Source organism: Phaenicophaeus curvirostris, chromosome 8 (genome assembly GCF_032191515.1).
Source record: "Phaenicophaeus curvirostris isolate KB17595 chromosome 8, BPBGC_Pcur_1.0, whole genome shotgun sequence".
Taxonomy (NCBI): domain Eukaryota; kingdom Metazoa; phylum Chordata; class Aves; order Cuculiformes; family Cuculidae; genus Phaenicophaeus; species Phaenicophaeus curvirostris.
Genome location: NC_091399.1, coordinates 32,103,727 through 32,126,541, shown reverse-complemented (window position 1 = coordinate 32,126,541; position 22,815 = coordinate 32,103,727). Strand labels below are relative to the sequence as shown.

The 22,815-nt window shown below is 35.3% G+C and overlaps 1 protein-coding gene across 1 annotated transcript in view; it reads left to right on the top strand.

Annotated features, from left to right (window-relative positions):
• The window catches only part of FAF1 (Fas associated factor 1), a 168,011-nt gene that overhangs the window by 64,581 nt on the left and 80,615 nt on the right, over nt 1-22,815 (top strand). The window contains exon 8 of the mRNA XM_069863103.1: nt 19,274-19,360. Within this exon, the coding sequence (XP_069719204.1) occupies nt 19,274-19,360 (87 nt within the window). The remainder of the gene's footprint in view (nt 1-19,273; nt 19,361-22,815) is intronic.

The following is a 22,815-nucleotide window of genomic DNA, read 5'->3' as shown; positions in this document are numbered from 1 at the left end:
GTTGGCTATACAGACAAAAAGAAAAAATGCTTCTCAGACATTTTGAAAGCTCTTCTGCAGTTCTTTGCATTTTGTTCTCCCTTTTGTGAATCATGACTAACGTACTGTAATGAAGTTGGAATAAGGAGAGGAAAGAAAGTCAGTTTTGTACTCTCTTCTTTGACTACTTGGTAATTCAAATGTAGTATTAAATTAGAAATTACTAGAAAGTTTTGTGTCCGTATCCATCATGAATATTTTTTTTATACTTCTAATTTCTGTAAATGTGCTATCCATGTTCTACCACTTTTAGAATGATGAGTTGAGTACTTTTTTTGTAGTTCTTTGTTCATTTTAGTGATAAATGTCTTTGTTGTGAATAAACGTGAAAATATTCACTGTATCATGAGGTTCATGGTGTTTTGATGAAGATGTTCAATGTTGTAGCAGTTGATCTGTGATTTTAGGGAATTGAGTGAGAGATGTGGAGCAGTGTTTATGCAAAGTAAAATTGGCTGTATTCCTAAAATGCACCTTAAGACAGTTTATTCTTCAGGTTGCTTCATAAAAAGATTAAGACCTTGTAGCATTATAAATTTAGGGCAATTCTGGATTTTGTCTGCTTGTGAAGGTAGTATGTTCCTTATGCAAAACTGTTGGTATCCTGAGAGTTCATGTCCTGCTGCCCTCTGGAGGTGTCCAAAGAGCTTGAGTGTAGAAATGGGAGGAGGAGATAAGCTGTTCTCAGCAGCTTTTTGCCCTTAGACTTGTGGTTTGGATCCTAGCTGGGAGTTGGTGTCATTTTATAGCTGTATTTAACTCCCTGTCATCTTGCTCCCCTCTTCCTCCCCATGTGCTGCTTTGAAGGCAGCCCCTGGGGTCAGCGGCAGCCTGGCTTCTGCAGGAGCTCAGAAAGGGAGCCTGAGAAGCAGTGTGGAAGCAGAAGCCAGGCAGACCTGTCAGTGTATTTTTCGCCCTCGAGTGTTAATTTGTGGTCACAAAAGTTAAGTGTTTCTGTAAAATTAACATCTTGGTATTATGTATTTATTTTCCGTCATGTAGCTTCAATGTCAAGTTTACCCAGCAGACAAGTCAAAACAAGAATATTTTTTGTAACTGCTGCTACAGCGAGTCTCAGGCTGGAATCTCTGAAAATCACAGTGTTCATTCTGGTTAGCAGCTAATAGGAAACAATAAAGATCTAGGGTTCAGAATTTAATTGGCACTGATGTTGATGCAGAAAGAACAACTGCACACAGTTTAGTCTTGTGAAGCTTTATTGATTCTTTTTTTAAAAGGAAAGCTCTGATGAAAGTAAAAAGAAGCATTTAATTTGCAAGTATTTCTACACAGTTTTTATTCTGAAATGTGCTTTTCTATCCTTTGCTATTCCTGCACAGTAAACATGCCTTAAGATCTTTTGATTCCTAGACAGAGGCTGACAAACTAAAGTGTAAGGTTGTAGTTTCTGCTGTTCATCCTGTTCATTTGGATAATATTGGGGCATTCTTACATGTTTAATCATTCAATGTTTTTCCCAAGAGTAATGTCCAATATGTAAGTATTTTAAAATTAGCCATTATCATATCCTGAAAATCTCCACCTTGGATTCTATCTTTTAATGACTAGTTTCCAACAATCAGATCTGGAATATTGCTTTAGGAGAGATGGTGGTATGAGCAGAAGCTTCCTGTGTTTCTGACATCACCTGTATACCAAAGCCTAGAAACAGATTCTTTGTTTTGTCTCCAAGGCAAATGATCTTATGACTTTCAGTGAGGGTTATTTCTTCAAGTATAGATTGATCCCGTTCTTTTGGAGTCTACAACGAGGTCAAAGATGTAAAGCAGAACGAACTGCAGTGGCCTTTGAATGACTTCCTGCTCCCACGGCTTCCTTGCAAACCATAAGACTCCTCAGGGTGTTGTCATTGGCATAGCCACCGTCTTGTTCAATAGCTGGTATCTCAATGTCTACTTTCAAAACAGTTTTGAGATTTGGGAAAGGAGCGACCTTCCAGTCTAATTGGTCTGTTTTCTCCCATAGCTTTGGTGATAGATTACACATGTTTCTTCTGGTCTGGAATTACAATTGAAAATGCCTGTTTCTGTGACACTAGTACCAGCAGTTCTTAGCTTTTTGTTGGCTTCCTGCCATCCCTGCAACCTTTTTTTTTTCCTGCTGCTTTTCAGGAATTCATTCTCACAAGACATCTACAGGCAAGCCTTTTCTGGGTCTTCTAATCCATCGGGTTTTATTAATGACCTCTTATTTCAAGGGAAGAGGAATTTTTCAGAAACTATTCCAAATATCTAGAATTAATAGAGGATAAGAATACTTACCTTTAAAATAGCGAGTCTGAGTGCCTTTATATTCACATTCATTTAGAGAATTTTGATGTTACTGAGGTTTCTCTACTGAAGAAAATCAATCTGTGTTTCCTAACCTGCCAGATTCCTGTTTGTACATTGCAGCTCATTTCTTGCTCTAGAACTGTGTGTGTCATGACTGTCACTTAAAGATACAAAGCTACGAAACAAATCCACCAAATTTACTGTCAGTAGTTACACCATCCATGTGATGGAATACGTGGCTTTCTATCTCTTTCCTGATGCTTGGTGGCTAAGTGACAGCTCACTTGCCCAGGCAGGATCACAAAGACATAGAATGTTTTTCAGTTGATAGTGTGTATGCAGAAGCCTCAGGACCGGGATGTCAAGGTGATGTTCACACATTAACAGGGACGTTTACTCCTCTCTTAGAACGCTTTTCATCTTTCAGAAAGGCCTATTGCTTTCTAGCTCTTCTGTTTGAGTTCCCAAAGACGATGTGCCCAGATGATTTGGAACATTTCTGACAACCAGGAGACCTTAGAGGATATCCTCAAAACTTTCCAGGTTGTGGTTACTCCAGGCTGATCTTCTAGTTGCAGAAGCAGCAAAAAAAGTGCTAATGAATCTATTCCAGACTTTATAGTTCTTTAGTGGGCTTGTTACATAAATTCTTGATCTGTTGGATGTGCCTCTAATTAACTTTCTTTTAAGTGTTCTCACGCAGACCATAAGAGAGGTGATTATGATTTCACTGTCCCGTTTAAAACCATTTTAGATCCAGGGTACACACCCTCTGCAGATGAATGACTATCAGCACATCCCAGTCCTTTCTTCAGGTTTCTGGCTTATTCTTGCTGGACTGTAACGGATTTTCTTCCCCATCTCAAATCCAATGTATCCTATGTGTGTGGATACTTTCAGGGTTAGAAGATGCTTGCTTGTCTTTAGTAATGGATGTTCATCCTAATAGGTAGAAGTATTCCAGGAATCTGACAAAGATATAGCTGAATGACCTGTTTTTTTTGGTAGAAGTCTAGGTCCTTGTCTCTTATGGAAACTCACTCCCAAGGGATCCTGGATTATTTCCTGAATCTTCGAGTGCAGAGCTCTCAGATATCTCTTAGCTACCCAATAAGTCATTGTCATCTCAACCTATTAGTGGAAACAAAGGAGGTTACTGCTCAAGCAGAATTTCTCTGTTGCTCTTAAGTAACTGTCCTTTCTGGTCAGAGGTTTCCTTTGCCATTGTTGCACTAAGATAAAAAAGTATTTTGAAGTACGTGAAAAATAAAGACCTGGTGTAACTCTTTTGTTGTTATAACAGAAAGATAATAAAGCCTGCGCGGGAGCAATTCATTACTCTTTTCCTTTCAAGCACATAAAAGAAAAACAGTACTGAAAATAATTCTTTGGGAGATACTGAAATACCTCATTAGATCTTTCTTTTTATTGGCTGTTGAGGTGATAATTCTGTAACAGGAACGAAAGTGAGGATAAATTTGCTTTGATTTGTAGAAATGTGTTAATTTGAGCTGAATAGATCTTTTCTGATCTTAATATTTGTTATCCGTGAGTATTGTTTTGTAATACATAGTTTCTAGTTTTATTTTAGAGAAAAAGTAATTCTGATGAAGACTCTTAATTCTGTGAAACATTAGAGGTATTTTTGGGGAAGTGAGTAGCTGAGTTTTTAATAACCAGCAATTTAAGTAATCTTTTTCATTAAACGGATTAGCGTTTACTGCTTATTTAATAGTTACGTGTTGAGCTAAAACTGAAAAACACAGGGAAAATAACATGTATGTTTAAATAATGAAGTTAACCTTTGTACAAATCTTTCTGTTCCAGTGACATGACAAGTTTACACAGTAAAATAGTGAAAATGGTCAGAGTAGCTTCATATTAGCTCTATTTCTAAAAGGGTCATTAAATTTTCTGTTGTTGTTCTGCAGCATATGAATGGTAAGCGTTGTAAAGATTGGAATCTACTGAAGAAGTAATTCCCCATAATGTTCTGGTCAAACGCTAATGAAATTGCAGTTGTATATTCAAGAAATATTGACCCCTGCCTTCATGGAACAGTTTTGTGATTTCAGCAGTATGTGGTTTCTGGGTTGTTCGAGCCAGACAATTCTCTAAGGCAGCCACTGTTGGAGACATAATTAATATATTCTTGTTGCATTGAGAGAAACTCAGTTATACAGTACTCTTGGAACAAGACGATAGTAGTAACAGGAGTCTTCTTTTAAACTTCTGAGTTTTAAAGGAAAATATGATTTTAGGTATTGAGGACTACTTGCACTTTTAATTTAACCAGTCCAGTTCAGGAAGAACGCTCTAAGTAACCTGGTGTAGTGAAAGATGTTCCTGCTCACTGTGGGGGGAGGGTTGGACTAGATGACCTTAGAAGACCTTCAAGGGTACCTTCCAACGCAAAGTCTTCTATGAGCCTTTTCGTCGTAAAAGGATTGCTTCTTGTAAAGAAAACTTCCTCATTTGTGAGACTTCCAGATCATTTTTATCTCCAAATTGTTCAGTTTCATGGAGTTCACATTTCTCATTCTCTGGTAATGCTTTCTCTTCATCTTCCTGTATCTGCATCTGCGTAGAACTCTGACTACAGGCTTCCCAATGTTGCTCTCTGCTTACTGTATTTATTTTAATTGTTCCTAATGTTTTCCTGTTATCTGATAACTTCTAATAGAGAACAGCGTTTGGAAATAGCCCTTTGTAGCCTGCATGGAGAAAAATGTGATTTTGATAACTTGAACCTTACTAATTTGCTTTCCCCTTAATCTTTTAGTGTTCTGCAAATACATACAACTTGTGTACATCTTCCACTAGTTCAAGTGCTGACTTGTTTAGGGAAACGCTTAAAGAAATTAAAGAAATAAGAGACAGAGAATGCAGATTGGTGTTTTTGGTCAGGTTGCAGCTCTTCTTTTCAGCTCTGTTCTATTTTTTGAGGAAATATGTTTACAAATACTTAAATATGCTAAAAATAGTATTATTCATAAAGCCAACACAAAAGTATATGGCTTCTTTTGGCAAAGATAAAAATCTGTATTCAGAGTGCAGCTTTGCCCGGTTCATTTTGTTAACTCATCAGAATTTCTCTGCTTCACTCACAGTCTTACTGTCTTTAACTTTTTAAAACACTCATGAAGATCAGTTTTCACCTTATCATGGAAGAGGAAGACAGGGGTATAGCTGGCAAATACATACAGATGTTAACGATAATGATTCTTGTCCCTTATTCAGAAAACTCTTAATATATTTTCACCTGTACTGCCACTGCTGTTAAAGTGCAATCTGTGTCAATAAAAAGAAATGAAAGAGGTAGAGGTCTCCATATTTTTAATATATATTTTAGTTCCTGCATTGAAAAAAAAAAAACAAAAGCAAATCTAATATCTGACTTTTATCATCTTCTTGTTTTCTTGATTTTTTTGTTTGTTTGTTTATTAGAACCCTATTTCATTGACTTTGAATGCAAATAAAGCTCTAGCTCTTATAAGGTGTGACAGTAAACTTCTGAAAGCATTAAAATTCTTTCCAATAAAATTGTGTTTGGGACACAAGCGTAGGGAAGCAGTGCTTTAAAATAATCTACTTTATAAGTTTTATTCTATATCATATACAGGGAAATATATATATTTGTACATGTTAAATATGTTCTAAATGAAAAGTTTTTCTCTATCTTATTAAGTAAATGAGGGTTTTTTTTTGGTGGAAGATTCCATAGTTAAAGACGTAAATCAGCAATTTCTTGCTTCTATAGCACAACATAGTTCAGAGCTGAGATTAGAGAAACCCTGTAGAGTGGCTAATACTCAAGGGCATCCCCAGCTAGAAAAGTATGTGAATTTAGGCATGGGAGGAAGGAAGGATCTGCTTTAAATTTAGTGTAGGGTCACTGAGTCTTAATGATAGATTAAACAAGGGAGGTGGAATAATGAATAGGGGTATGCAATGTGTAGCACTAATACCAGAAGTCCATGGTTTTCACTGGTTATTTAATGTCTTTTCCCATATGTTTCTGAATAGAGCAGGTTATGGCAGGGATGAGCTAAGGAACAGCTTTGTTAGTGAATCATTAAATAAACTGAATTATCTTTTTAAAAATTTATACCTGTGTAGGAGAGCTTCTTGTTAATAGGATAATTGGGCATCTTATAGACGTATATGTAGCAATATTAGTAACCATATTTGTAATTGGTCTGTGCAGGTTGATGTTCCTAAAATAAACTGTGCAGGTTGTCTGCATATTTTTGGTTTTCAACATGAAACTATCAGTCATTCCTTGATTAAAGCAGAAATTAATTGCACATTCTTTCTGGATACTCTTGATGTGAAGAAAAACCCCAAAAGAAGTGGTGATTTGGTAGACTTGAAAATGAGATGGAGGAAGTACCAAGAAATATTTTTGTTAGTAAGAAGTTGACTAATAGCTCAGAAAACCTTGTTTTATATTTTTTTTTACTTGAATTAAAAATATTGTCAATAGAATATCTATTGAAACTCAACCACTTAAAATAATTTATTAAATTCATACTTATGGTGACTGAGAGACACATCATGGTTGCTTCAGTGTTGACTTTATACTGAGTTCTCACGTGTAAGAGGCTGTTAGCTACGTGATCCCAACAACCTGGGTGAACAGTTGAGTTACTGGTGGGTTTCTGTGTAGCCCATATTCTATTTTGTGTGGTGATGATACCAGCAAGTCTTCAGAGAAAAGGTACTTTGCACGTTGTTTTTCCTTTGGGTTACAAATGTTGATTTCAAGCTACGCTGGAAGATGAAGTGCAGTACTAATAGCTCTGTCCTGTTGTTGCAACAGTCCGTACAGTATGGATGTAATTGATATTTTCAGATCTGTAGCTTGTCTTCCTTTTTAGAAGCATCTTTTTGGCTGGCGCTGAGAATAAAAGGGCTGCAGAGGAGCACCAACCCATCTCTTCTCTAAGCAGCAGTCTTTCTGTGATCTTCAAATGTGGTGGGAAGAAATAGGTAAAACATTAAAGTTAGAGGAGTATTAGGGGATTTCTCCACGTGAAAGTACTGCACAACTCTGCACAAATATAGTACTTTGCTTCAGAAGTTTAATAGATTAAACTACTTTTTAATACAATGTCTAAATTTGCAAATATTTCCTAATTATTGACTATTTGAATGGATTCTGTATTGGCTGTAGTAGTCACAAGATGTGCTCTTTGTAAAAGAGTATTTTATCAATTGCCTAGAGCCAAGTGAGAAACATGTAAAAATGCTGATTTTGTCAGGTTTATCAGTTAAAATGAAGATTGTCTCTAAAGCACGGGTCGTTTGTGCATTTTCTAAGACTGAAACCGAATCAGTTTTTATTCTGAAACTTGTTTGGGTAGGAGTGGAGGAAGATACTGTTGTTCAAGGAAACATGTTAAGGAGCATATGTCTTGGTATCATAATCTGAGATTTTTGTGGTGAGGAGGCAGTAGGATTTAGTCTCTCATTCAACCAAAGTGAAAAGAAATTTGAACGAGGAAAAGGTTTGGTTTTTTTTTTGATTGAAATTTTTTTTCAGTATGAATACGAATGATGCTCTTTACTATTACTAAATGCAGCAAGAATTGGACATGTAAATTCCATTCATCTTCTTATTCGTGAAATAACCATTTATTTTACCCTTCATTTGTATGACTGAAATTAATGCATGTGAAATGCACGAGTAGAGAAGTGATGAAAGACCAAGGTAAGGACTTATCATGCTTAGGCTGTTGCAAACCAATTCCTTTTGAAATAAAGATGAGGGTGTTTGTCTTCAAATAAATTTGTCTACATTTTTCTACAGAGCGTGACAACCATGAAAATGTAACAGATCTCTCCGCTGCAAGAGCCTCATTGACTCTATCGCTTCTAGTGGTAATTCAAACCCCAGAAAAAATCTTTGAGGTCTTTATGAGCGGGGCCTTGGCTATATCCAAATTATTCACTATGCTATAACTTACTAAGACAAGTATTTCCTTAAAAAGGTAACAACACAGCCAGTCCAAGGTACAGGAAAGATTAATACAGATTTTTGCTGAGAACATCAATTCTGACAAAGGAAGCGGAATGGGTTGAAAGAGAGGAACTTGTCTTTGTGGTAGTCTTAATATGTGCACGTGTGATATTAACCAGGTGAGATCAAGCCCCTTTAACTGATATGCAGATTTTTTCTTAATTCCCAAGCTTTGTTCATATTTTACTATTACCCGGGAGGGACAGTAGCTTCTGGACCTGGCTCTGGTAGGTCTAAGAGTTGAGATATGCAGAAAGTGTAGTTGTTAAAATTGTGTTTTCATACAAATTTTAAATAGCTTGGATCCAAGTTACTGTTTTCAATCATGTCCTTAACTTCATGATCAGTAAGTGTCGAGTTATTCTTTTTTCTTCAACTTACTGATTTATTCACTGAGATAATCTATTAAGATTATCTATTATGTCTGCTAAGTATGCAGTCTATATGAAATCACTTGTCTTTTGACTTCCCATGATCTCTTTTGTCAAGTTAGCCCAGATACAATGTTATACTGATGCTTCTGTTGCATTTAGTAGACCAGCTGTTTTGGCTAGTGGTTTTCATGAGCCATTTTTAGCTCCAAAGATCATGGAGCTGATCTTAGTAATGCTTTTCTATTTTACACTTTTCCTGGTCAGTCTTTCCTGCCTTCTTTCTACAGATACCCTAATACATCTTGTATAATCTTTGTTATCTGTCTAGCTTCAGCTCTGTTACAGCCTTGTGTACTGCTGCAGCAGAGTCCAAACCAACCCTCTGGATTTCATATAATTTTCTTACAATGCTTTGTGAAGCACTCTGAAATCTGCTGGGAAGTGGTTACTACAAGTAATGTTTTCTATAATAAAACCCAAGTCCGGTTTCTCCTGCCAGATGCAGGATCTTGCATAAGTATGGGCTTCCGGAATTTGTCCCAATACTTGTAAAGGAGTCTTAAAATGTTTTTATTTTTAATAAAAATACCTAATGTTTGATAGTTTATCAACAGTTTAGGACGTTAGAGCAGCTGGAATTGGGATGGTAGCAGTGACAATCTTTTGGTAATTTTTCTGGTTTTTATGGCAAATTGATATTCTTCCTTTGGGGAACAATATTACTATGTTTACCCTTTATTTTGCAACTGGGTGCATTGGCAAAACCAGTAGTTGCCTCTTAATAGTGATCTGGTAATAGATGACTAAGTAGCAGTTGCCTGTTGTCTTTCATACTGTGCATAATGGTCTGTTAAAAGTTTTCACAGAGCAGTGCTTCTTCGTTCAGGTTACTAGGAAGTGTGTTTTGTCAAATGACCATTCCTACTGAATGGAAAAACAAACTAGAATATCAAAATGTATCCTTCCTGTGTCAGTAAACTGTATGTGAACAAACAAACAATAAACTTCAAGTATTATCATCAGTTAATTTTGTTAGCAGAAGTCTTTAAGGCGTTTTCAAATAAATGTGTAAAATCGTTTTGGCAGTAACTCTTTGTTGCTTGATCTCTTTTAACCTTAATCACATCTTCCTTTCAATCTCTAATGTCACAGCTAGCTCACACCCTAATTCTTTTGTACCCCATTTTAACCTCTTGCTTGTGTGCTGCTAAAATAATTTTTTTTCTTTTTTTTTTCTTTTTTAAATACTCATGTCTCCTGCCTCAATTTCTTAAGAATGTGTTTTCCTTTCGTCTTCTATAAGAATTTGTTTCTTCTTTTAACCTTCTATTAAAAAAATCAAAGGGTCATGTGGTTTTAAGTTCAGAGGGGATTATCACAATTAGGTCTCCTAGGCACTACAAGCAATGAATAATAATAATTATGTAGGCTGAACCTTTGAGCAGTGCAGGCCATATAGCAGCAATCGGTAACTTCTGTATTGAGTTCAGAAGATTCTAACTTTGACCTAGGAATTAATACTTTTCTAGAAGGATACCTAATTTTGGGTATTTAAAGATGGAGATCAGCAAAGAGGTTCTCTTATTACTTGGAATTAAAATGTGTGTTTATCTTGGTGGAAAACTGAGGCACTGGGAAGTAAATTAGCATTCTGAAGACAATGAAACAGTTGTATATAGAACTTGAATTTTTCTATGTATAGGTATCTATAGAACTATCTCCAATGTACTACAACAGATCTCATGTATGCGTTTATTAGGCATCAAGCAACCTCCTTCTTTGAACTATACAAGGCTCCATTACTCTCCTCTTTAACAGGTGTTTTTGTCTTTTTTAATAAGCTATTCTTATTAAAATTATTTGTTCGCTGGTTCTTCTACATCCTGCATTGTGTAGCTGTGTTTCATGTTGCGTGGGAGTTTATTTTCAGATATTCACACTGAGTATCCTCAGTAGGTCTTACAGAGAAGAGATGGTGTGAGAGCAAAGTGAGAGGCATAGGAAATATGCCTAATATTTGCTACTGACTGCAGCCTGGGAAAATGGTAGGTCCAAAGCAGTGTCAAAAAGTAGTATCTGGGAGTTTGAAGAGAGCTCAGACTAATTCTCAAGCCTCAAACCTTGTCTGCACAGGAGGCTGAAGTTAAGAAAATTTCTTGCTAGTTCAGCGAGTATATATAGTGAGTAGATGATCTCTCTGAAGGTGTCTTTCTCTGAACTTTAGAACAAGAAGATAGAAGTAGCTAACTAGCTTAGGAAAAAAACCCAGTTTATTTTTTTAGTTTAGGACATTTAAAGTTTGGCAGTAGTATTTCATGTGAGTTATTAGGTCTCTATAGTCCTCAAGAATTTGCATCAGTGAAATGGAATTAACATTTTTGTTCTAGATATTGTTTGATAACTCACCATGATGGATGTCAGTCTGGGTGAATGAGGCCGCAAGTTAGTTGGGGAAGAAACAATCTATGTGCCTTTTTGGAAGAGATATTGGGGAGTCAGCTCTCATATCTAGTTTCATATTTTCATAATAAAATATGGTGAATCATCTCTCTGTTAAATTTGTTGTCTGTTTATGGGATCCTGAAAATTTTCTTCCCTTCTCCATTTTAAAATGCATAATAGCAAAATAATACAGTAACTTTGCCCTTATGTATTCAGCCACTTCATCCTTCTTAGTAGTTACCTGTTTCTACTCGCCCCATCACTGGAATTGGAAATAGCATAGATTATTTATGTTAAAGTATTCATTGAATCCCTAGACATATGAAGTTCTTATTCCACTTTTGCAGTGATTAGAGGCAAAATTAATTGACTTTAATCTCTTTTTCTAGATACTGAATTAAAAGAATTAGAAACATTGAATAATGTGTATGCTGGGCTTTACCTAGTGTTTAATGTGACATAATCTTCTTTGTTAGAACTCTTAGCAGCACAATGTCATAAAAATCACACATTATTTTCCAGACTTAAGGTAATTCGAATGGTTATACAATCAATTCAACAAGATTTTTGGTGAAGATACTGACACAATATTTACTGAGTACTGCAGTACAATACAGCCTGGTTTAAGAGTAGTTTAAACTGGGTATATTTTGGTTCAAATGCTGTTGCTTAAAATCTGAAGTGAAAGTTGAATGTGTAAGTAAAATGTCTTTAATGGCAAGAAAGTGGTACACAAACACTCAGCAGAAAATTTTCTGGGTTTTTTGTTTGTTTGTTTTTTTGGGGTTTTTTTGGTGCATGTGTGTATTGTAATGTGCTGCTGAACTCTGCTTTTTATGTGGCTGATGTAGAGTGGATTTCTAGGTTCTCCTAGGTTTGAAATTGCATGTTGTTTTTAATTTGAAAATATAACAGTCCTACTTAAAGGGAAGAGAATACTCACTTGCAGGGAATACACAGGTTTTGTTGCTCTTCGCCAGCTTCAATTTTACTTGCTGTGATACAATAAGCAAGTAGTATAGTTGAGACATTGAATTAAATCCAATTATGGTAGAATTTAACCTGCATTTTAATTCTGCACTGAACAAGAAAGGAGGTTTCAAAGCTTTAGCCTACTAAAGGGAAAACTTTGTAAATGACTGATCCTTTCAGAGGTATTAAAAACAAAAATAATAATTTAAAGGAAGAGCTGTGAAATGAATTAGAAAATGTGTTGTAGCAAAACACATTCACATTCTATGAAATTAATTAGAGAATGTATTGTAGTAAAACACGCGTTTCCATTCTTGTGTATTTCATAAAAGTGCTGAATCGCAATTGACTTTTGGCTGGCAGGATTTGCAGGAGGGGACTTCTTTTGCATTCAGTATAGATTTTAAATATTTAACTTGGAACTACATTTTTTTCCTTTGATTATAACAGACTGAACTGAATATATATGAAAACATAAATAGGTATTTTAGCATAGTGAGTCTTCCTTGGAGAGTTTCAGTGGTGTGAAATTCCCGAGAAGCAGATGCTGTTATATAAAAATAGTCCAATTCTGACATCTTAATTCACTTATTGAAAGCACTCCATTATTTAAGCTTCATTCAGCTGCTGGAAAGAGAGATCAGTTATCATTTGATGTCTTCAGAGATGCTTTATTGTTTCTAAAGTAAAGGCTACACTGAAATTAAAATTTGCTAATATAAATAACCTTCATTGTTTATATTTTAATATAATTTATTGTATTTGTATTGGAGATACGAAAATGTGAATGAAATTGTAAGTGGTGAAGACTTATGCCATTCCCCTCCAATGATCCTAACATAAAGTGACCTGAGAGCTTTGGTTTGGGTGATAATGGTCATTGTAATTTATATATAGATGAAGCGAGTAATGCACTGTATCCCGCTGGCAGATAGCTGGCTAAAAATTACTGCACCTATCATCTTTTAAAGTTAAGAAATTCAGTTTCTCATAGAGCTCTGATAGCCTTTTCTGATAAAATGCAAAATACTTTTTCTCTGGGACAATTTGTGAAAAAGTGAAGATTTTAAATATGGGTCACTGTCTTTTTGTTTTTCATTCCTCTCCTTACTTCTTCCATTTCTGTCCTGTCTCTTTACTACTACTGTGAACCTAATCGACTGCAAGAGGTTGTGGCAAAGATGCCGATTCAAAAATTTTCTCTGAAGTTTTACATCTCATGAGTTTTTCATAGTTCTTGTTAGTCCATAGTTAACCAAAATCACACTTTTATCTCATCCATCCTCTTTGATCATAACAATCTGTAACATAATGATGTTATGATTTGATTCTTTCAAGTTCACCATTTTATCACCTTTAACGCTTCTCTTTGCTTAGAAACTTGATAGACTCTGTCCGTGCTTCCTGTTCCTGCCGGGTTCCCCATGCTTTTTATATCAGTTGGTGGAATTTTGTCTGGTAGATATATTAAAAGCTTTCCTCTATAATCTTGAAGACCATTGCGTTATCTGGTTTTGCCTCTTTCCATCTTTCTTGATTTTCTTTCCCTTTGCTTTTGCTTACCTTGCATTTCTTTCTGTCGTTGCCTCATTCATATCATTACTGTACCCTGAAAATTTCACTTACTCGTCTTGGCTTCTTTGTTACAATGTCAAAGTCAAGATTCTCCCTTTGCTGTCACTGCCCCATGCAACCTTGCTCTGTCTGCATCTGATCTCATTTCCCCGCGTCCCCCAACTCACATTCCACATTCCTCACAGTCCTCTGACTTTATTGCTCCTTTTGTCTGCCTTTCATGCACTCATTTTTGGACTGTCTTTCATGCTGCCTACGTGCCTGGAACAGTCTTTAGCATCTCAGCCAATTTACAGCTTTGCATAAATTATATTTCGTAATAAGACTAACAAAAGTTCATTATCTATGTTATTTCAATTAACTTGTACCTGCATAAGCAGAAAACAGCCTGAGGGAAACTACTGTTAAACTTTGTTGTGGTCTGTTGCGATTCAAAGATACTGATTCAGGCATGACGGTTCTTTGATGATTCATCATAATATTTCATTTCTGTAAACAATTCTGTATGTGTTTGGTTTGGTTTTATTTTTTTTTCTTTGATAGTAGATTTCAGATTTTTCTAATCCAGAAATAAGAAAACAGCTATTTATTCCTGGCAAGTGAAACCATCAGAGGGTGGCCATCAGCACCTTACCTGGTATAGACTTCTTACCCTGTGATACTTTTTATTTCATTTTATCCTTACTAATATGGATGTGGAAGGGCTTTGAATGTTGGATTGACTTCCTACCTACCTAAAGTGTGTCTTTTGTGTTTAACCTTCCTACTAAAGTAATATATGCATCTGCTTAAATAAACAGTGAAAGATAAGAAACTAAGGCTCTTCATCTGCGGTTTTCTTGGTGTGCTGGTTACTTGGATGTACAGGTTTTCTTAACATATTAAAAGTTGTTTAATATTTTAACTCCATTCTGACACCAATGAAAATAGGCTGAAGGTAAAAAACATCATGTGCTTCTTCAGCATCGGTGTATAGCTGCAAGGCAGGATATTCTGCAGGAATTATACATAATTTTCCAACTACAATTACATCTGAAATATATGGGGGATTTTTTTGGTTTAATTGGTTTTATTGATACTGTTCACAGCTGAGTTGTGGCATCAAATAGATGTGCCTTTCATTCATTTTTAAATGATCTCATATATTCTGAAGATTATAATCTGAAGGGTGGCTGCCATAGTAATGTGCCAGTCACCACGGCATCTGAGCATTATGAAAAGAAATTCTGGGCTGCACAGAGACAATACCACCAATTAGTATTTCAAACTGATCAAAGGTGAGGGACCAAAATGTTTGCCAAGAAATGTAGCTCTGTGGATGGCACTGAAAGTTAGAGTTTGCTTTACACAAATTTATAAAGATTCCAGTCTTCCTATCAATGTTGTGTGAATTTACAAATAAAAGCTTTGTCACAGACTTTGTCCATTTACTATGCTAACTTTTTTCAGTTGCATCAGAGTATGATTGCAGGTTTTTGTTCCACTGGCCTAGTGAAAAAGCAGTTTATCGTTCTGCTTTATGCAGATTTTTAGATTTTTCTTTTTTCCCCTCCTTACAGAATTTTTAACTTTAAGTTGAAATTACATCAATTAATGAAGAAAAGGGGTTTTCTATGCTCAATCAGTAAATATTCCTAGTCTCTAAAACATCTTGCAGTCTGCTTTTGTAATATTATCTAATTATCGAAGAAACCTAAAATTAAATCATTATTTAAAAGTAAGCTTATTTTATCTTAAATAATTGATTGTGGCTTGTTATTTGAAAGAGGACTGCTTTGGCATGAATTCCAAATCCAGTTCTGATTTTAACTCAAGCAGTTTGTTTAGTCAAACATTACTCTATAAAGTCTTACATGGTCCCCTACCCGACCAGGCCTGTCTATAACAACTAGTTTATTCTGCGACGAGTTGCTCAACAGATGTCATTCTGCTAGAATAATGCAGCAGAATACTTGTGCGTTGACTAAAATTACTTCAACTTTGATCACTTTTGTCCAGCACATCAGGCTGGCATTGTGCTTTATACCAACATAACACTTTACCCCGAGCATGCCTTTCAAGCTTAGAATAGCAGAGGAATGTTATTGAATTCAGAGCAGTTACAGATGAGTTAATGAAAGAAGGGAAATACTGTTTTTTTCATAATGCCTTTCTGTTGTACTTTGGAATTAAAAGGGAATTTGAGGAATGTGACTTCTGAGTTATTTTTCTTTACTTCTAAAGACTTTTTGAAAACAATATTATGTAGTTGTATTGAACCCACGTTTCTGTAAGAAAGTTTCACCTTTTATTTCAAAATGGCTAGAGTTTTATAAAATTATTTATAAAACAGTAAGACTTTTTTTATATGTCATTCAAGAACTGTTTTCTCACGGGGACGGTTTATCCTGGTATTTAATGCAAGAAAACAAAAATACCAAGAACTGCATTCACAGATCAGTATTGTTACATTTTGATAGGCTGTTGTGGGGTCAGTATGGAGTAATGACATGTCTTTACCTTGATACTACTGTGAAAAGAATACTGCACAGCAGGCTACCTCCTTGTTAAGAAGCAGTGAAGAAAGGCTGTTTGTTTTGAACAGTAGGAATGAGATCATATAGCAAGCTCTAAAGAGTTTGGTCTTCAATAATTCCATTTTTCACAGGTGCATGTGTGTATACATATGCACGTGTATATAAGAATATACCATATATATGTATTCTAAATTAATTTAAATGTGTTTTAAATAATGATGGTATAGTTGTATTATTTTAAAGCATGGCAACATGTTTAAATATGAAGAAGCGCTATAATATGAAATCTACTTTAATTGTTATTAAGTGCTTTAGTGTTCTGTATCTAGAACTAACTAGTGTTCTTGGTTTAGTTTTTTTTAAATTAAAATATAGTTGTCATTTTTTTTAATTGAAACACTGTTACCAGATCATTCTCCCTGCAGAAATTCCTGAACAAAACCAAAATTAACATAAAATTTATCAGTTGTAGCTGTAATTTACCAGTTTTACAAAAAAACTGAGAGATATCTTGATGACTCTACAACATACAGTGACTGTAAAGCTGAGCTGAAAAGTCCAGCCTAAATACATGTTATCTGAAATGTCCAGATAAGGGAGCCACATCATCTGGCACTCGTCCTTAAGTGAGTTGTAGAATCAGAGTTGGAAGTGATGTATCTTGCTTTTCAATAATAATTCAAAGCCACTCTTTTCCACTCATCTGTGCAGAATATTCTCATCTATAAAGCTTTGAACTGATAGTATTTGAATTATTATCTGCATAGCCCCGTTAACACTATTAATTCATGTTCCCATGCCAATATAGTAAATCTGACCAGAACTGTGAAGCAATTCTTCACTGTTTTTACTAAGGGGCACTGAATTTGTGAGCAAGTGTATGTGTGGAAATCTCTGCCTCTTCCCCCATTCCCTTTAGGATATTTACAGTGATTAGAACAGCTCTTTTACCACTTCATGTCTGCACCTGTATTCTTCATCTGTGTGTTAATGTGCTTGAACCATGTGCAAAATATGGAAAAATAGAGATAAAAAGAGTTTTGGTACTTTTTCATTGTGCAAACAGATTTTTAGATTAATATCTTCTGCTAGATGTTGCATATACATTCTGTACTAAATATAAATGGCAGATTTTGAGGGAACGTATGCACATCTCATGTGTTTGTATTACCATATTGCCCTACTGTGTATCCAAACCTCGACTGTGCTGTGGCAAATACTGATTAATAGGTAGGGTCAAAGGACGAAAAATGTGCAGTGGATCGCTATGTTTTATTGCATTATCTCCCTTACAACGCTAGTTTAAAGTCATATTTCATTCATTTCTTGAATGTGAAACTTCTGAATATATGGATTATGTTACTATTTCTCATTTTGAAAAATTTCAGCTTTCTTAATTTTTTTTAACCATTTTTTTCTGCTCAGAGAAAGTTGTTAACTTAGCGTAAGTGTGCTAGATTGCAAGCAAGGTGCTAGCTCAAAGGTCTTTTCCACTGACAACTATGTTTTTTTCAGTCCACAGAATTAAAGGTAATACTCATAGCAGAAATTAGAGTACAATTAATTGTTGATTCTTTCCAGCTGACAAGTGAACAAATGTAAAGATAAAGAAGGCATCAGGGGGCAGGTTTTGGATTAATGTTAGTAAAATGTATCAAACCTTACTTTTATCTATTTGGGGATGTTTTCTTGGATGTAATATAGGTTTTTGAGATCTGCACTTGAAAACTAAAATAGGCCTGTGAAGGTATGGGAGGACCTTTTATTCCAATGTAGCAGTTTTATGGAAGATAAACCAAACAGAATCACAGAATCACAGAATAACCAGGTTGGAAGAGACCCACTGGATCATTGAGTCCAACCGTTCCTATCAAACACTAAACCATATCCCTCAGCACCTCGTCCACCTGTGCCTTAAGCACCTCCAGGGAAGGTGACTCAACCACCTCCCTGGGCAGCCTGTTCCAGTGCCCTATGACCCTTTCTGTAAAGAATTTTTTCCTAACGTCCAGCCTAAACCTCCGCTGGCGGAGCTTGAGGCCATAATTGCTTGCTGTAAGCATTATATTGTCCACAGTTCTGGTCCAGCTGGGCAATATTTACATGTGCTTATTGCTTGTGCAACCTTTACGTTCAGGTATAACGTATTCAGCGTTTAAAATATCATTCTCTATTCTAAGTAAAAAATACATCTTTTTGTGGTTTAAAGAATTGCTTATCCCAAAGCCTCTGATAAAACAGACCAGCTTTTTTATGGAAAAGCTTTTTTTTGTGGAAAGAGTTTTGTAACTTGTATTTTGCAGCATTCTTCCTGTATTTGAAATTTTCAATTCTTTGTCCTTTGCCTTCTCCCTTCCTCTTGACAACCGTCATGTGAGAAGATTAATGGCAGCGAGTTATATTTTAATAACATGAGAAAAGAGTTGATGTAAAAATTAGTTTATTTGCATTTTACTAGTGAAGGTTTGAAATGTGTTGTCTTCATTGAAAATGTGCTTATTAATTCCAATTTTCGTGTTTAATACCCTCACTTTTATTTTTGGATCCCATTTAAGAAACTTATGCAAACTGGTTGTATTTCTTATTGCATTTGATGTGGCATGGACTGGAAATTTTCAGGTGGAACAGAATACATTAACTAGTAACACCTGTAACAGATTTTTTTGTTATTACCTTATCTATCCCCTCAATTTGTTCATTACTTTGTAATACTTTTAACTGTGAAAATTTTTTAATGAATTGTTTTACACATTTGTAATACTTAAGTAATAATGAATCATTATGAATTATACATTATAGATTTTTTTTTTTTCCTTTAACGTAGCTTGTTCGATTGGGTTCAGCAGCACTGAAATTCAACAGTACTGTGTGTAAACCTGTGGAACAGATCTGGATCTTGGAGTGTTGGAGGAATCTGATTTACAATAATTGGAAAAAAAAGAAAAATAAACAGCTGGGGGTTATGATTAAAATAATGCAATTACCCTTTATGCTTTTGTTAGTACAAGTTCTGATTTTTTAATTTTTTTTTTTTACTAGGTAAAGCGGAATGTGTATGACCTAACTAGTATCCCTGTCCGTCATCAGTTATGGGAAGGCTGGCCTCCGTCTGCCACAGATGACTCGGTAAGTAGCCTAGTAGCCTTGGTTCTCATTTAATTTCTTCCTACAAATAACTGATTTTACTTGGATTTTTGATCAGAATCACCTAATAGCTTTTATTGTCATTTTTGCAGTAACTTATCATAACATAATAATTTTGGAAGTTGAGGAGATCTTTTGCAGTGATTGAATTTCTGTAGAAGTCCCATTTTTCACATGTATTCTGACTGCAGAAGATACTTTCCTCAGTTGTGTCCATCCGATCACTCGCACTCTTAAGCCTGTGTCTGACTTTTAAGTGGTAGGTGTTCCTCTTGAAAAAAGTAGAGAGAGCTTCACTTGCTTTTAAAGTATCTGCTTTGGTTCTTGCTGGGTCAGTGAAAATGTATGGACATTTGGAAGATTATATTTCAAAATAGTAAATAGTGTGTATACAGTACAATATCTATTCAGTTTTGAGTGTATTTTGCAGGTTTTAGATATACCATTATTTAGAAATTGAAGGAAACCTTAGCTGAAATCAGTACGTACCCTCAGTAACAGAATAATCTGACAGTGAATTTCCTACAAATTCATGAAATTGTTGGAGTTAACTGCAGAATTCCCTTAAATATTAGACTTTGTCCTTAGAATGTTTTACAGCGTGTCTTTCAGTTTTGCTCAGATAATTTTCTTCTGATACTTTGTTCCAAATGCCAGCTACTGAGGTCTGCCTTTACTTAAAAGAAAAAAAAAAAAAGACTGAAATAGTTATGTGGTTGTGTTGTATGTAGATTTCGTGACCTAAGAAAAATATGGAAAAACTAAGAATTTGGTTTTTATAAAATCATTCATTTAAACTAGAGGTTGAACTCGAGTATTCTACAAAGTGAAAATGGAATTGGGATTTGCTTTCTCTACATATTAGCATTATCTTCAATGCATTACTTTCCTGTCCATTTCTACTCTCTTCTTGTAAAGGGAGAATTGCTGTTTGCATTACGACTGCTGCTTTTTTAAAGGATTTATGCCAATCAAAAAAGGAAAAAAAAAAGGCAAAGACTCTCTGAATTTCTAATATACTTGTAAAATATGTCTGTGGTAGTGTTTGCTGAAACAGTAGTTAAGTATGAGAGAGGTGGGTAAATCTATGTCCATGTATTCAAGAGCATATCTGAGACAATAGATGTAAGATCTGAAATAACAGCATGGTGTCATGTGGTAATTACTGTCTTTGAAATGTGGATCCGTTTTAACATTTTATTAGTTTACATTAGCCCAAAAAAGAATTGGAAACTCAACACTTCTAATCCGTTTTCCCACAGCTGTTAGGTTTTCCTGTATTTCACCCCCCAATTCTTTTGAATAGGATACCTCACATATGTAAAACTCATAAGTCTGTTTTTACAAGTGACATTGTTGCAGGTGAATTTTTCCCCTTTTCATCTTTAATGAAATCGGTGAATGTTGAGTCATCTGCTCCAAAGCAGGAGAGTCCTCAAAGCTCACTGCTCGAGTCTGGTGCAGCTGAGACTTGTCAGCTGTGTAAACAGATTTGAATGTGTTACCAACAAAAATATAATTAATTTCTATCTAAAATTAGAGGTCATAGCTTATTGTTTGTAAAGATTTAATGTTAGCAATGACTATGATTCTGTGATCTAAACATTTTTTCCTTTGCAAATTAGAAATATTTGGTAATAATTACTCCAGTAATTAGTCATGGTGTCTTTACTTCAGTGGCAAATCTTTAAAATCACTTTTTCCATCATGGGTTTTTAATTTGCTGTATTGTATAGTACTTTGTTGCAATTAAAGAGTTAAAGAAAGACTTGATTAAAATACTTTTTCATTTGCGTGTTATGCTGCATAAGAAATACTTTGTAATACCACAGGAGGTTTTTTCAGTGCAGTTCTCGTTAACCTTTGGCTTAGCAAACAGGACAACTAAATAGACTTCGCATAATTGGATTCCTGTATCATCTTATGAACCTGACAGACTACAGTCTTCTGACATTATCAGGAAATTTAGTGGAGTCAATAGTCATTTAAAACATTGTTGCTTCATCTCCCCTCAGAGTTAAGATATGTTCTCTGCTTGTACTATCTAATGAAATATGGGATACTGTATGAATTGTCAATAACTCTTTCAGATCCTTTTGCACTTTCACCAGGGAAATGGGTATCAAAACCTCCACACGCAGGAGAATGTTTTCATGCTGTGACAGCCTGATTGTGGGAAACAAGGGCTATGCAGCCTGTGGAAATCTCTTTGCACCATTCAGCAGGGACATGGTTTTAGTTTTTATTATGTCTGAATAATTTTAATGCCGGGAATTATATATGTTCTCCTTCAAGTTCAAACAAAGTACACGTATGTGTTTTAAATATTTTTAACAAATATACTGAAGTAGAACTTTAGTTATATTAAAGGCTTAATTTATCTGGTTTGAGGTATATATTATTTAAATAGTTCACAGCTTGCTTTCAGTTTTTATTTTTATTTTAGCTGTAGTAACAACATTAATGTTGCTGGGCTTGTAAAATGAAAACCAAGCCAGAATGATTTACTAGATTTTCTAAAATATAGGCAATAGAATTAGAATGCATTTGTTGAACTTCTAAACTTCCACTGGTAGTTGCTGCTATTGCCAAGTGGAATGAGCAACCCTCAAATACGTGTGCATATAAAAAGTGATCCTACATCAGTCATAGATGCTTTAGCTACAATTTTTACATGATATCATTGTGATTTTATTTGTATAAGAACATATGACTGTTTGGATATTAGCTTTGCACTTGTATGCTTGAGGTAAAAATCCACCCCACCCCCTTGGTTTTTTATTTATTATAGTAGGATGACTTTTTGTCTCTGTTTCTGTTATTTTTGGTAGTGTAAAATAGCAACACTTGCTGTGGAAAGGAGGAGAGGGGAAGCTTTTGTTCTGTTTTTGTTCTTAGTATTTAAGCCAAAACTTTTTTATTAATTAGTTCATTTTTTTAAGTCTTGTCTGCATAGTGTTGAGAAATTCTTGCTTCTTCATAATTAACAACAGTCGCCTTGTTAAAATGGAATACGTTTCTGCATTAAAAAGATGTAAAACTTCTTGAATTAGGTTTGGGAGGGGAAAGGGAAAAGAGAGAGAGAGAGACAGAGACGGAGACAGAATGAAGTGCTCATTGTTCTAACTATGCCCTCACATGCAGGTGCTGTACAGAGGAAGTCAGCATCCTTCTTTCCACCTACTGCCAATAACGCTTTGTTTTCCCTAAACAGTATGGTTGGTCAAGACCTTGTATCCTATCCTCATTTCAAGACAAGTTACTGTGCTGCTTCTTTGTGTAGAGAGGCCAATCGATATTAGTTTAGGCAGAAGCAGGTCTACCACAAGTTATTCAGTTGCACTACTGAAGAGTCACATTTCAAATGTGACGTGTGTAGCCACTGACATGTTGAGGTTCTGCATCATCCCCTGTGAACAAGGCCACCTTCAATTCTG